The sequence below is a fragment of the Garra rufa genome, chromosome 13, assembly GCF_049309525.1.
Source record: "Garra rufa chromosome 13, GarRuf1.0, whole genome shotgun sequence".
NCBI classification, from domain to species: domain Eukaryota; kingdom Metazoa; phylum Chordata; class Actinopteri; order Cypriniformes; family Cyprinidae; genus Garra; species Garra rufa.
This window is the reverse complement of record NC_133373.1, coordinates 40,330,170-40,346,592: the sequence shown is the minus strand read 5'-3', so window position 1 is coordinate 40,346,592 and position 16,423 is coordinate 40,330,170. Positions and strand designations below refer to the sequence as shown.

Genomic DNA, 16,423 nt, shown 5'->3' with positions numbered 1-16,423 from the left:
GCCATGTCTGTCTGGCCACCGCTGTCCCCTGACAGCCCCTCAGCTCACCCTCAGCCCAGCACCTGTGCAGTGGGCTCGCCGCGGTGCTGCCAGTCTCCAACGGCGTCTCGGCTGGAGGATCCCTCATCTCTGCCTCCAGCCTCCGAGTCCAGGACTCCGCCTCGGCCCTCCGACCCTGCGGTTCCACCACGGCTCTCGACGCCCTCCTCTCCACCGTCGCCCGTCGGTCCACCAGCTCCACTGGCTCCATCGTCTCTCCGGCTCCGCCCTGGTCAGTTTTCGTCCCTCCGTCACCTCAGGACTCTGCTCCTCCGGCTGTGCCTCGTCGCGCCATCCCACCGGCTCCTTCGGACTCCTCCATCCTCTGTCGCTCCGGCTCCGCCGCGGACCTCCGGAACTCCGCCTCCGCCTCGGGCGCCAGAGCCTATTGTTCCACCTTGGCCCTCCGGATCCTCGGCGTCACCCTGGATCTGCGGCTCTCCGTCTCTGCCTCGGGCTCCGCCTCTGTCGGTCGGCCCCATGGAGTCGGCGGTCCTTCCTCCACCATGGCTCCTCCCTCCGTCGGCTCCACCGTGGGCCGTCATCATGGCTGTGGTCTGGGTCCTGCTGATTTCCTCCTGCTTCAGGTCCCTCCTGTTTTCTCCCTGGCTCCTCCCACCGTTGTCGCCCCCTTGGACTGTTGTGTCTGTCACTTGGACTTTTCTTTTGGTTCCCCTCCTTTGGTTGCGTCCTCCGCCGAAGCCCCCACCCTCATGGACTTTGTTTCTGGTTTTCCGCCCCTCTCGTTTTTTTTCTTGTTTTTTCCACGGCGCGAGGACGCGCCTTTCCGGAGGGGGGCGTAATGTCATAGTTATGTCAGTTTGTGTCTTTGGTTTCACCCTGTTGATCTGTGTGATTTGGTTTAACCCTCGTTTATCGTCATCCCCATCACCTGTGTTTGATTATCAGTCATCTATGTCACCTGTGTGTCTTGATTAGTTTGTCTTTAAGAGTCTGTCTTTGAGTTCAGTTCCCTGTCGGTCTTTAACGTTATGTGATGTGTGTGTAAGCTCTCAGTGTTCCTGCCTGTTCCTGCCTTGTTCCTCTTGGATATTTATATTAAATATATTGTTAATATTGTCTTGTCTCGTCTTGCACGCACCCCTAACAGTTGGCATGGAAAAACCCTCTACGATGGCTAAGAGACTGCAAATACTCACGACACAATTATGATTGAACCACTTGCTGTCTAAAGAGGGCCAGAGAGCTCTCGGATTTCATCAAAAATATGTTAATTTATGTTCTGAAGATGAACGAAGGTCTTCACACATCATGAATCTGCAATGTTAGGCTCATTAAAATAATTTCTGGACCAGTTGTGGGCATCAGTCAATTTTTAAAAAACCCTCTGTGAATGCCAGATATGAATTAAAATATTCATGTGAAATTTCGCAACAATCATAGTATTTTTATTATTGTAATCTGATGCATCAACATACAGTGAGTTCTCTTACTTAGAAATCATGAAGGGGTCTACAATTTTCAGCATAGGTGCATTTCCACTGTGAGAGACAGAATGTAAAAATAAAAATCCGGAAATCACATTGAATGATTTTTTAACAATTTATTTGTGAATTACTGTGTCAAATAAGTATTTGATCTCTTGAGTCAAAACATTTTAATATTTGGTACAGAAGCCTTTGTTAACAAATTACAGAGGTCAAACGGTTCCTGTAGTTCTTCACCAACTGAATATAACTGTTGAATTAATTTTTTTTTTTTAGTTCAAAACTAAGTGCATTTCTTCACTATAAAACATAGGTATCACATTCTAATAACATTTATTGAACATAAACTGTTACAATTGTTACAAATGCTTAAGATAACTATAACTTTGATTAGAAATACATTTATAGCCATTTCTACTCTGACTGTGTGAAGAATCCGGAAACGTAACTGCTGCATGTTGTTTGACGTCACGATAAATTCATCTCACCAATGACCATATTAAGACTTCCTCCTTCATTTGCAGTCACTGGGCAAAATTCCAGTATTTTCAGCCAGCAGCTAAAGTGAAACTGAAAGACAAAAAAAAAATGTTTTTGTTTATTCGAACAGGTCTATGATAATCTCATTTTTAATAATTAAACTGAATAATCTTACTGATCTTTAAACAACAAAGGACAGCAAGACCGACAAGATAATGGTTATTAAGACACTTACTGGCTGCCCTGTGGGGATGGAAAGATATTTGGGACTTCGTTCAGCGTCTTCTCTCCGGATATTACCTCCATGAGCAATGCCAATGTCCTCATGTAAAAGCTCTCCCATGAAAAAAGTCTGTCACACACAAACATTCTTGATGTGTCAGGAGATGATGGGCAACCCATCGCCTGCAGCCACAATCTAGATCTGTCAACATCTTGAGGGAACCAGTGCAAACTTGTCAAATTCTTACACCGACCTAACAAACACTTGCAACCCATTCTGAATTCAGAGCCAGCCTGGCATGAGCTATGTTTATAGAAAAAGGTTGCATGACAGAATTCAAATTTGAAATCTCTCTTCAAACAGAGACAGGCAAAGTCAGATTCACACATACTGCATTACCTCGGCATAAAAGTACAAAGCACAACAGTCATTTTTAGAGAATGGAATAACTGTTCAGTATCCTCATACAAAACATTTACTGTTTTTATCAAACAGGTGGCTTTTTCAGTTTCTTACAATTTTTTTACAGCATTTAATAATTATTATTTATAATTAAACCTTAAAGGCCTACCAAAATATTAATAATTTGTTAGTAAATCTATTTTCTGAAAACAGAAAAGATAAATTTTCTGTTCTGGTACTCTTCCATCGTATTATTTTTAAAAGGCACTAAACTTTTAACACAAGCAGATTTTACACAGCAGGAATAACAAGTAAACAGAATGGAAATAAAACCTACACCAAGAATAACCAGGACACAAAAATATCTCTACAAAACTGATACATCTGTAAATGTTACACAATGTACACTACTGCGATGCATAAGTCCTTGAAAAGACAGAACTCAGAAACTTTCACAGGACAAACACACAATAAAACAACAAATATACAAACTTGGAGCGGAGATCATGACGCTAAGGCATATGAAAGCCCCTCCTCAATCACCTCAACAACTAGTCCAAATACACATTGTAAGTCAAGCAACTACACTGTAGCTGAGTTTTTTCCTTTGAACAGTACTTTTTACTGTAATGTGTACAATAATACTGTAAAATGTGAAAGAAAAGGATTGGGGTGGGGAGGGGATATATGGTCACAACTGTAATTTTTCTCTACTGTAAATCCATTTAGATCCAAGAGATTTATGTAGTACCAGCAACTCAACAAAAATATTATTATATTTTTGTTTTATGCTCAACTTTTAGATGTTTTCACATGTAATAGCAAAAAAACACATTATTCACTGTGTTGTTTTTTTATGTTTGGAGTTTATGTTGGAGCCTTTGTTGGACACATCATGAAAATCGGACTTTTTCCATAATTAAGTGCTATAATCGGGCAATCAGTGGATCTACCAGCCTATAAAACATGAAATCAACCTAGTTTTATTTATATTTACCAACTTTATTTAGGTAAGCCTTTTTCTGCAATCAGGTAAAAAAAAAAAAAAAAAAAAAAAAAAACCAAGCCGCTCAGATTTTTTTGGACGTTTTTACCCACGGCGCCATCATTTTGTTTTTGCAAGCGACAACGGTGTACAGAGGTAATGGCATGGCAAAGAACACTATTTCGAATCCCAGCCTCAGAGGTGACAAGAGAACAGTGGATTTATTGATTTATTTACTGTATATTACGCTGCTGCCACACAGATCTAATATAAACATGAGATTTCTTCAAGGGTGCAAACTTGTTAGATTGAGATCAATTAACTTAACTCAATGTAGATGAGTTTATAGTACTCATATTTATTGGTTTTAAAACTTAAATGGTTTAAGGCAATCGGTTTCCTCAAACGGTTTGAGTTACCATAACTTTTGGGTTTTACAGCATGCTACCTATAACTAGTTTTGTGCTCCAGGGTCACATATATTAATTAATTAATATAAATGACCCCTTTTTCCCTTTTGTTAAAAGCTGCTAAATTCTTAAGTAGTGTCTCATGTAGGTTTGTTCCTCCTTGTATTTTATGTGGTGGCCACAAGGAGGAGCTCTGGGTATACATTTTTCTTTCCTTGTTTTCTTTCCTGACGTGCAAAGCGAAAGTAAAAGTTTCATGCAAGTTTGCTGCATTCTAACAGGATCTAACACAGATGACTTGCAGATATGCACCCCTGTTTCTTTCCCAGCTGTTAACTTTCACAGACATAACTGTTTTTGTAACTCCTGTGTGTTTTTAACATACATTTGTGTGTATTTGACATTTTAAGAGCAAATAGACATGAAAGAGAACTTAGTTTAGTACTCACATGCCGTGTGGCAGCCACGTTCTGTGCGTGTTCTTCGGATATGTGCACTTAGAAAACCGCATATCAGAAGTTTAAACTGATATGGTTTAAATGCATGATTTCAGCACAATAAAACATAATCAAAACCAAACAGATGTTTTTTTTTTTTTTTTAGCAGGATATCCGAAGTATGAGCTGTAAAGGCACAATATTCTGCTCATTTGCATTTAAAGAGTCTTGCACGAAAACAGCGTTTTCAACAAATGATGTGTGGGTTATTTTGAACTGAAACTTAACAGACACATTCTGGGGATACCTTTTATTACGTTTTGTAAAAAGGGGCATAATCCATTTAATTGAAATGCAAAATTAGGTAACCCAAAATGCATTTGATATTACATTAAATTTACATTCATGCATTTGCCAGATGCTTTTATTCAAAGCGAAGTGGTTGCATTTAAGATATAAATACTTATATGGTTTACTGCTGTATCATTGGACTGTTTTATACAGGCAAAGAAAATGACAATAAACTGAACAGTACTAATACTGTTAATGACAATATCTCTTTACAGTGTAGATTTAAGATATCTGATTAGGTGACCCCAGGTACACACAGCAATAGCTCACAAGCTTTAAAACACGCAGCCCAAAACCTTCTTAGTTTAGTGGCATGCATGCTCACACTGGTATGTAGGCACATATGTAGCTAACACCACACTGGTACAGATCTGGCCATTTAAAATGCGCGCGGGAAGTAAAGTGGTCTCGCGTGACGCCGGTGTATTCCAAAGGAACACGGAAAATACAATGACATAGGAAAGACATGATCAGTAGGGGGCAGTCATGTAACGCACTGGACTGGAGCAGGCTGAAAACATTGCTGCAAACTAAAAGGTACGGTAACCTGGAGGGGACACCTTCGGTTCACTTATGTTTGTCGTGGCCACACAAATGAATTCGTAGGAACGTCATATTACTTTTTGTCATTGCCACGAGATATTAATTCCTGGGAATGTCATATTATGTCGTGGCCACAAGATTATTTTGTCGAGGTAATGACATCCTTATGTTTAATGCATAAACAAACCTGCGTAACCATAACCCAGGATTATCAGAGATAGGTTTATTAATATTTTTTATTTTGAGTTAAGAAATGTTTTTATTAATTGTTATAGAAATTAATGCAATATTAAGTTATATATTAACAATAGGCAATGCTGTATATGCGAATGTCTGTGCGCGATGTAGACAGCATTCAAAAGTTTATCAAGAATTTATTACATATAAGTACTTCAAATTAAATAGCCCTGCAAGAAACATTTTATGCATCCTTAAGTCTTATCCATTAATTGATCCTTTTTTTCTGTAATAAATGTATTATTCGTTTATATTCAGTATGTCCCCCTTAATTTCGATCTCTTAACATTCCGAATCTAAATGATAAATGCTGACATGCCATGAAAGCTTTGATTATACTATATGGCATATATTCATTTTTAGTCTAATTATAACCTATATAGTGTTTCATTGTCGAGTGAATCATTCACGTTCCATTTGTAAATCGTATGGTCACACACGGGCATTAATACAATCATAAAGTCAAAACTTTATTGGCATAATTGTAGTTCACAATATTTGCTAAATATATGCCAAATAGCATATATAAAGTTATTTAGGTTAAGCGATTCACAATAAAGAAAAAAGTAGATAGCTCTAAATCACTTATTATTTATTCTTATTATAGGTTATTATTATTTCAATACCTGGTTAGGGCTATTTATTTTTAACGCCTGACAATTATGCCAATTACGTTTTGACTTTTTGATTGTATTTATCCCCGTGTGTGACGATACATGATGTTTTCATTTACAAATGAAACTACGTGAATGATTCATTTCTCAGTAAAACAGTTTAATATTTATATAGTCTAGTCTGTTAATTAGACTAAACAAAATAAAATATGTTCAATTCATATTTTATATGTTCAATTCTTTAGTTAAGAGAAGGAATGTAGGCCTATTTTACTGTGTGACGATAAATTATTTCCAAATGAAACTATGTGAATGATTCACTCTTCAGTTATTTGTCTATTAGTTAGACTAAATAAAATACAATATATGTTAAATTTAACCTTTAAACTGCATTCCAGTAAAAACCCCAGTCATAGCACCTTTACAGTATCATTTACATTCAGAATGTTATGTAACGAGATCAAAATGAAGGAAAAAATAACGAATACAAACGAATAATACAAATATAATGGGAAAAAAAGAAGGTCAGTCAATGGACAAGATTGTGGGATGCATGAAATGTTTCTTGCAGGGCTATTTAATTTGAAGTTGGCCAACATGTAATACATGTAAACACTTGTGAAAGCTGTCTACATTGCGCACAGACAGCATTAGCATATACAGCATCGCCTGTATAATTATTTAATATTGTATTAATTTCTATAACAATTAATATAGGCAAACAATTTCTTAACTCAAAACGAAATATCTCAAATAATTCTGGGTTACTAATGTCACACAGGTTGGTTTATTCATTAAACTCGTGGCCACGAGAAATGCATGTTGAGCAAAAATACATTTCACGAAAATAATATAAAGATTACAAAACAAAGAAAACAAATGGAATGAGGGATAAGCTTTAAAGTTCACGTAAAAGCCAAATATTAAGCGGCATCCTTCATGTTTTCTTTAATCAGCATATACTTAACATTTTTGAATTATATTCACCTTCTGTTTTTATGACAATACATTTTGAATTTTGAATTCTTATTTTTTTTTTTTTAGAAAAACGTCAGAACACCGGTCTCAAAAGTAGAAGCGAAAGTCTTGTTTCCACCAGCGCGGAATTTTTTTTATTCACCGTAATTGATGGATGTCTAAAACAAAAATAAGGAGAATCCTAAAACATATATATTTCTTAAAATAATAACATCTGAACTTCATACACAACAATACGGCAACGACTTTACAACAGGACACATTGTTTTATTTTAATTTTATTTTTTAGCTTGTACACCAATGGATTTCTGATGTCGGGATATTTCAGACTGCATCTCCACAGCTTAATCACTTTAGTATTAAACATACGGGTCAGGAGGCGGGTCGGGTACAATATTTATTTTTTTTATTCTGCGGTCCGAGTTGCTGGTGGGTTATTTGAAAACGGTCGGGTTCGGGTTGTTTATCCACTGACCCGCGTGTCAGGTTGGACACTAATGTTTTGAAAAAAGTGGAGCGTGTGAGGAAAGCTTTCCCCTTCTCCCTGGCATGCATTTGAATGCTGAATTCGAAATGCAACTGAATGCAGTCGGAATCCGCCCCCAGCACCCCCAAGTCTCCAAATGTTGATTACAACAAGGCAACAGACAGCATTCAACACCCCACCCCACCTCCACTCTGCCATTCATAAACATTTCGCTCTTTATACTGCATGCCGCTTAACTCTGATGCCTCATTAACGGCTACTTTTCAGAAAACTGAAAAAAAAAAAAATACACTTCCCTTTGGTTTCCCAGAACAGACTTAAGCCTAGTTCCAGGCTAAAATGATGTAAATCGGAGCTGTTTAAAGATGAAGAAAAAAAAAAAAAACTTACTGATCGTTGGTCGGAGATTCAACCCGCAGTTCGTGACTGGAAGCTGTTAAGAGACAGACTTAATGAACTTCTCCGAAATAGAAGAACTACTTTTCCACTTAAAAAAAAAAGAAAAAGAAAAAAAGGTGGAAAAAAATTGCATAACTCACTGGAGCACTTTTGATACTTAACAATTGTTGTATTCGTTGTCAGTCATATAGGCTAAGCTTTATTGTTTTGAAAAGTGAGCCTTCTGTTTATTTGTCTAAATTATTTTCTATATTAGGATATAATACTAGGCTAGTATTTATGGACATTAGGCCAAATCTACATGGGTTTCTTCCCTTTCACTTCAATTAGTTTTTAAGAAAAAAGAAAAAAAAAACTGCATGGGCAGTGCGTCATAATAATGTACGGCATCAAAATGTAAGAACAAATCTAAAGACAATAATAATAATAATAATAATAATAATAATAATAATAATAATAATAATAATAATAATAATAACAATAATAATAATAAAATTAATTATTAACACTCCTAAAAGTACAGTATAGTGCTCAGATACACTTACGGTAGGTGACCTAACCCTAGTTGATACTTTATTTCAACTTTTCAATTATTTCATTAATTAACTAATAAACAAATGCCTTTCCGATATGATATAAGTGAAAAGGGAGACGATTTTGAAAATGATTTCACCAAAAGGCGGATGCGAACTCGGGTCTCCCGCGTCAAAAACGATATGTTACTCGTATTATCACTAACGCCACTGAAAATGTTGCAGTATAGCCGTCTTTTGTAATATTTGTAAATATGGAGTATTTGCATTGTGTAAAAACATTAAATAAAAGGCACCAGACTACAGAAAATGGCATATACTAAAGTATTTATTTTTCTGGGGGAGGACCCACCCACATTTATTTTGCTTCCGACGCCCATGCTTGATGATGAAGTATAGTCTACAGGATATAACAATAAAGTGCTTTTCCAGTCCCGATTCCACAAGGTTTTATTCCGCATCCACGCGCTCCCGCTATATTAACTATATTATTCGCCCGCTGCCCGCTTAGAATAAATTTCTAAGCACCAAAATCGCAAAAACAAATCAAAATAATAATAGTAATAATACTAATAAATAAATTAATTAATTTTTAACTCTATAAAAACTGTAGTTTATATTTATCCTCTCCATTTCTATTCCTCTCTACTCAAATTAATTGTCAGTGTATCTAAAATTGTGTATCTTAGAAAAAGAAAAAGAGGAACTACCTCTTAAACATGCATATCTTAATTTGATGTTGCTTTAAAACGCTGAAATATATAATGTATTTTATTCTGAAGGTGAAAGTGGTCCAGTTATTTAACTGCCTGCGGCGCCGTCAGGATCACGTTTTTTTCCCCTTTTAATTAAGTGGATACAGCTTACAATACTCGTTCAAGAGTAAGGGATTGCTCAAAACTATGCTATTTTACATATTTCTGTTATTTGTGTACAATCACAACGAAAAAACAGATGTGTATGCTATTTGTAAAAAAAAAAAATGTAAACAAGATGCTGGTTCAAGGGCGCGTCACAGAAATTGCCTACAATTCTGCATATAGGCTTGCTACTTATTAATTTTATTTTATTTCGTTTTGTTAAATTATTATTCATTAAGAAATTTATATTTCGCATATGGGCATTTTTATTTATTTTACATACAGCTTTTTTGGGTTTTCTCTGTGCATAAGATCTGCGCATGATGTTCTGATGTTTATGCTGCTTTTTGCTTGTGTACAATTAACCCCTCAAAACGAATTTAACTGTTATTAATGTGTCACAGCCACGTTTCAATTTAAATGTAATTTAACACAATCTTGTCGTTAATAATAACTAAACGCGTCGGTTGTCGTTTGGAAAAAAAAACAGAAATTAACATTTCTATTTTCAATGCAGTCTAATAAAAGTTCAACAGGAAAAAAATGAAAGAAAATAATAATAAAACTGCTCCTGCTTATGAATAAATTTTTGCTTGATGATGAAGTATCTAAATAGTCTATAGGATATAACAAAGTGCTTTTCCAGTCCCGCTTCCACGAGGTTTTATTCCGCATCCACCCGCTCCGCGCTATATTAACTATATTATTCGCCCGCGGCCCGCTTAGAATAAATTTCTAAGCACCAAAATCGCAAAAATACTGTAGTTTCTATTTATCCTTCCCATTTCTATCTGTCTCTACTCAAATTAATTGTCAGTGTATCTAAAATTGTGTATCTTAGAAAAAGAAAAAGACGAACTACCTCTTAAACATGCATATCTTAATTTGATGTTGCTTTAAAACGCTGAAATATATAGCCTAATGTATTTTATTCTGAAGGTGAAAGTTGTCGAGTAATTTAACTGCCCGCGGCGCCGTCAGGATCACTTGATTTTTTTCCCCTTAATAAAGTGGATACAGCTTACAATACTCGTTCAAGAGTACGGCATTGCTTAAAACTATGATATTTTACATATTTCTGTTATTTGTGTACAATCACAATAAAAATAAAAAAAAATTAAAAAAAAACGCGTAGGCTATTTGTAAAAAAAAAAAAATGGAAACAAGATGCTGGTTTAAGGGCGCATCACAGAAATTGCCTAAAATTCTGCATATAGGCTTGCTACTTATTAATTTGTTAAATTATTATTCATTCAGAAAAGAAAAACATATATTTCTTATGTGGGCCTATTTTATTTATTATTATATATAGGTTTATTGGGTTTTTCTCTGTGCATAAACTCTGCACATGAGGTTCTGATGTTTATGCTGCTTCTTGCTTGTGTATAATTAATCCCTGAAAACGAATTTAGCGGTTTACGTCAGTTGTCGGTTGGAGAAATAAAATAACCGAAATTAACATTTCTGTTTCCGATGCAGTCTAATAAATGTTCGTCAGGAAAACAAAGAAAGAAAACAAAATAACAATACAACTGCACCTGCTTATGAATAGGCTATCTTTTTGCTATTGGTTTGAACCATAATTTCAGTAAAGAGGAATCATTGAACTATTGTACTGGTATTTGTGACCAACGCCCCCTAGAGCTGGCCATGGTGTTTGGCTACAGAATGTTGTTCCTTGCGCCACCTGGTGGATATTATATGAAGTGCAACAACGTTGTAAAAAAATCTAAAAAAGCCGCTGCGGCAGGACGCGTGCCCACGCGTGCCGAATTGCAGGCTGCCGCGTGAAAATAGACGCATTTTTAATGGCCAGATCTGTAGATCACTAAGAACACACCTCTAAACTGCAGCAGTACATCTTAAATGCACAGCAGTGTGTGTATGTATTGGCAGTATCTCTGTACTTGCTCTGCAGTAGCAGCAGCAATATAGCAGATCTATTCTGCCAAATACAAACACTGTTAAATCTATTACCATGCCAAACATTTAAAGAGTTGTCATGACAGAAGTACAAAGTTTTGTCTTGAAACTCAATATGACGCAGACTGATAGGCCCTTAATTCAATTTGCTACCAATCACATTGTTCTCTACATTGCACAGATGATTGTTTTCTGTTGTATCAGCAGCCAATGAGCTTGCTGCCTGAAATTTTAACACTTGGTCAGGGTTTTCAGCAGCATTGCAGTGAGTTTTTAGAAAATCTCTATATCAATCTGTTACTAGTCTCGCATAGCCAGACCTTCAGACTGACAGCTGAAGGTCTGGAATTCATGCCAGCTTTCATTGGCCAAGGCCCGCCCATAAGGCCGTTTGACCGACATGTCAAACAACCAATCACAGTTCGTTTCGTTCAGCGTCACGTTTCGGTGCGTTTCGGACTGGCATGCAACAAGTCAGTCATAGAAATAACCAGCATTGAACGTTAAATAAGAAGAGGGAGAACAAGCAGTAAGTCAGTAATTTGTTCGTTAACGTCGCAAATGTGTATAACAACAATGGCGTCTGCATAAGCACATTTTAGCAAAATGCAGAGTAAATCAGTCTGGGCTTTGTTTCCGGCGGACCGAAAATAAACGCGACACTCGCGTCTCCCGGAAATCCGATCAAATTCAGCTAATCAGATGACAGCTTCGACATTTCTGAAGTGTTTCCAGTTAAGTGTACCATATGCATCAGACTTTTAGCCAACGTTCCGTGGGCGTGACGTCTGAGGCTGAGACTAATCTGTTACGGGTAATTGTTTTAAATGCTCACAGCAGTGTGTTTGTGTCATACATTACCTATTTTACGTTCCTTTGTCCTTTTTTAATTTCATTTGAAGGTCATCATAGCATAACTTAAATAGCATCCACAGAGAAAATGCTACGACTTTTACATTTTTGAATGTATTGTCTAATATGGGGTCATATAGAAGACTAATTCTTCATGTTTTATCAAGCATGGAAGCTGAAATTAAGAAAAAAAATACTTTGGTTGTCATTTCTAGAAAGCTTACAAAAATAACCATAAGAGGAATATGTTGTTAAATTCATATTACTTTAAAAACAATTTACTCACATGAAGTAGAAGAGTATTTAGTCTGTGACATTACAGATCCTTGTCCTAAACAAGAATGAGACAGTTAAACCATGATAGAGAGTAACACATAAAACTGTGTACAATTATTTTTAAAAGAGTGTCTCTAAAGGAACTGATGACTGGTATATTTTTCTAATTGATCATTAGATGTAATGAACTGGACTGAACAGAACATTTACCAGCAGCACGTCTCTTCCTCCATATGATCAGTGCAGTTATGATGAGAACAGCTACACATATGAACACCAGCACACAGAGAACTGCAGACTGACTGAAAGATCCTGTGTCACAATCATTCACATTTGAAAATAGGGTGAACAAAAAAGAAAAAAAAAAGAAAATTGATAACAGTAAGCTACAAGGAAATCAGTTTGGCATAAATATGAATGTGGCAATGGTCTTTACCAAATGTAATGTCCAGTTTTTCTTTGAAACTGAGGTGCTTCACTGTACAGTTGTATTTATGTCCCTCACATAGTTCTGCACTGATCACCAAACTCTTCCTCATCTGGTAAGTTCCGTCTCCGTTGGGCAGAATCTCTCCTCCTGTGATCTGATCATCATCCACAGGCTGACCATCTCTGAACAGGCTCATGTTAATGTGACGCGGGTAAAAACCAGTGGCCAGACAGCTGATCTGAAGCCCTTGTGAGTCTGGGAGCATCTTATTCATGAGTCTGACTCTGGGTGACACTACAGAGAAGAATGCGTACTGTTACTGTTGCAAAATTTTTTGTAATGCTTCATAAAGCATTTAGAGAAACACATTTTTGTCAGCACTGCTCTCTGGGTGTTTCTGTTAATCTGTTTGATTTTCTCACCTTTTCTCAGCACATTGTTCTTTTCCATATACAGATACCTCCGCAAAACTTTTGTGCAAAGAGGATGATAAACATTTTCATACATATACTTGACACGAAGCCATTTTTGCTGGTTCCATGGTCTCCATGTCATTTTTGTCTGGGTTTTGTTGTTTTTTATGTCAAAAATGAACTCTTCTATATTTTGTCCATCTAAAGCATCCCATCTCTGAAGTAAACCTGGTTTATCATCATTTAACAATTCACATCCAGCAATTCTCTGGTGAACTCGTACACCTTCAAATGAATAGGAAAAAATTATGAAGACTTATTAATTTATTTTAGAGTTACTCTCTCTAGCACATGTAGCTTTCTTGCTTCTACATCAAATGTTTTACATGCTGTTTGCATAAGCACTTAAAAGTTACATTTGTTATTAAGTCTTTTGTTACAATTCTTTTGCTTTGCACTCACCATCTGTGTGATTTTGGTGCTCCTTAAGATAAACTTCTCTTTCTTTGAAGATGTTATACATATCACGAAATAGAGTATCAGCATCCGTTTGGTCTTCTTCATGGTACTGGGAATCAGCACTGTTAGTGCGATAGACGGGTTTCCATGTGACTGAGTCGTTGTCATGATACACAAAGCAGTTCGTTGCTTCGTTGAACTCAGAGTTGTACTTTATTAAAGCATGCACTGATAGACAAACTCTCTGCCTTCTGTGTCAGCCTGCTTGAGCTGGAACCGCCCCCGTTGCCGAGCAACCCTGGACCCAGACACAGAACAGCCAATCACAATACCTGTTCACAAGAGTTCCAGATTTCTGGAAAGAGTGTCTGCCACCACGAGCTGTTTGCCCGGTACATGCACTGCTTTGACATTAAATCTCATCAAGCGCATCAGTAACCGTTGGCATCTTAAGGGAGCTTTGTCAACATCATATGTGTTAATCAAGGGCACAAGTGGCTTATGGTCAGTCTGGAGTTCAAATTTGTCCATACCTTGCAAGTACCGTGAGAACCGCTCACATGCCCACACACTGGCTAGGCACTCCTTCTCGATTTGTGAGTAACGGCGTTCAGTCTCAGTTAAAGTCCTTGAGTAGAAAGCAATCGGACGCAGTCCATCTTCCTGCTGCTGAAACAGGGCAGCACCTAGACCATAACTGCTTGCGTCCGCGCTGACTACTGTGGTCTTGGTTGCATCATAGAACGCTAGCGCTGGTGCTGAAGTCAGCATGCTCTTCACCCTGTTAAATGCCTGCATCTGTGCTTCGCTCCAGGTCCACTCAGTGTCACCCTTCAGCAGCTCAGTCATTGGATGAATAACTGACGAAAGACCTGGAAGGAATTTGCCCAGGTAATTTATCATCCCTAAGACCTGTCGCAGTTCAGTCAGATTAGTAGGTGAGTAGTGGTGAGTTTTCTGCAGCTTGAATCCAATGGTATCTGCCAAAATCCACTAGATGCGTCTAATGTGGAGAATATGCATGCACCAGACAGTTGTGGTAAGATATCCTCAAGTGTAGGCAGAATGAATCTTTCACGCTTTACTGCTTCGTTCAGTTTCTTAAGGTCAACACAAATTCTAATCTTGCCGTTTTTCTTTATCACAGGCACCATTGGAGCACACCAGTCTGTGGCTTCCGTGACTTCTTCTATGATTCCTGACTTTAGCATTCGCTGCAGCTCCTCTTCCACTTTTGGCAGCAATGGAAAAGGGACTCAACGAGGGGAAGAAAGACTGTATGGTATGGCATCCTTTCTGAGCTCAATTTTGATCGGCTCACAATCTAACAGTCCAAAGTCCCCGAAAACACAGTCCTCCATGTTAACAGAATCAATTCTGCTAACCAGTTTCATTTCGCAGGCAGTTTTACGACTGAGGAGGTTGTTGGTGTATGGGCCTTTAACAACGTAAGTCCAGAAACTGACACTTTGTCCTTTTCTTTGTCCACGTTCCCTTGATTTCATCATCTTGTTTTTCGCTGGTCACCTCTTTTACAGTTTTTGTTTTACAAGCGACTTCGAAATGGCCAGTTTTATTACACCTGCGGCATCATTTACACCGAGCAGGGCAGGCCCCATATTCGTGCGAACGTGCACACCTTGAGCAGGTCACTTTACTACTTTCATTTCTTTGTTTAGTGTCAGGATTTCTGAATTTACCGCCTGTGTATTTCTTGAATTGTCTCGTATGTTTAGACTTGTAGCCTACTTCACTTACATCACCTGCTCCTCGAATATCAGCACTTTGAGTTTTAATCAGTTCCGACTGGCGAGCAATCTGTATCGCTTTCCCCAGCGTCAAATCGGGCTCTAACTGCAGCTTTTCAGACACATTGATATCTGCATTTCCGATCACGATGCGATCGCGAATCTGCTCGTCTTTAGTAGCACCGAAATCACAAAACTCTGCAAGCTCATATAGATTCCTGATGAATGCCTCGACACTTTCACCATTCCGTTGACTCCGTTTGTGAAAACAAGCACGGTCACGAATCACGTTGCGTTTGGGCACGAAATGTTCGTCAAACTTTTTAACTACTGCATTGTAGTAATCATTTTCCTCCTCTGAGGAGAACGAAAATGTGCTGAATATGGATTCAGCCTGCTTGCCCATTGCATAGAGCAGTGAATTCACCTGTACATCTTTGTCTTCCTTGTCAAGCTTCGTTGCAATCCTGAATCATGCTAAACGCTGCCTCCACGCTGGCCAACTTGATGGCTGTGCGAAATCAAAACCTCCGGGCGTGTGAAACTTCGACATTTTCCTTCCGTCCTCCTTCTCAGATTATAGGAGTGCGTGGAGAACTTTCATTCTGACACCATGTCATGATACACAGAGCAGTTCGTTGCTTCGTTGAACTCAGAGTTGTACTTTATTAAAGCATGCATTGATAGACAAACTCTCTACCTTCTGTGTCAGCCTGCTTGAGCTGGAACCGCCCCCGTTGTCGAGCAACCCTGGACCCAGACACAGAACAGCCAATCACAATACCTGTTCACAAATCACCACAGTCGTAATATCCTATTTGCACATCATCCAGCATCATCATAGCACTGAACTCAGGAAATGGTGTTTGTCCAACTATATGCGTTACAAATGTCAT

General features: G+C 37.9%; 1 protein-coding gene across 1 annotated transcript in view; it reads right to left on the bottom strand.

Annotated features, from left to right (window-relative positions):
• Window positions 1-16,423, bottom strand: part of LOC141348532 (major histocompatibility complex class I-related gene protein-like) — a 27,808-nt gene extending 11,385 nt beyond the window's left edge. Inside the window, exons 1-7 of the mRNA XM_073852816.1 lie at window positions 16,327-16,423; window positions 13,783-13,932; window positions 13,330-13,605; window positions 12,914-13,201; window positions 12,688-12,810; window positions 12,522-12,532; window positions 2,203-2,319 (exon numbers count right to left, since the gene is read on the bottom strand). Coding sequence (XP_073708917.1) covers window positions 2,203-2,319; window positions 12,522-12,532; window positions 12,688-12,810; window positions 12,914-13,201; window positions 13,330-13,605; window positions 13,783-13,932; window positions 16,327-16,423 — 1,062 coding nt within the window. The remainder of the gene's footprint in view (window positions 1-2,202; window positions 2,320-12,521; window positions 12,533-12,687; window positions 12,811-12,913; window positions 13,202-13,329; window positions 13,606-13,782; window positions 13,933-16,326) is intronic.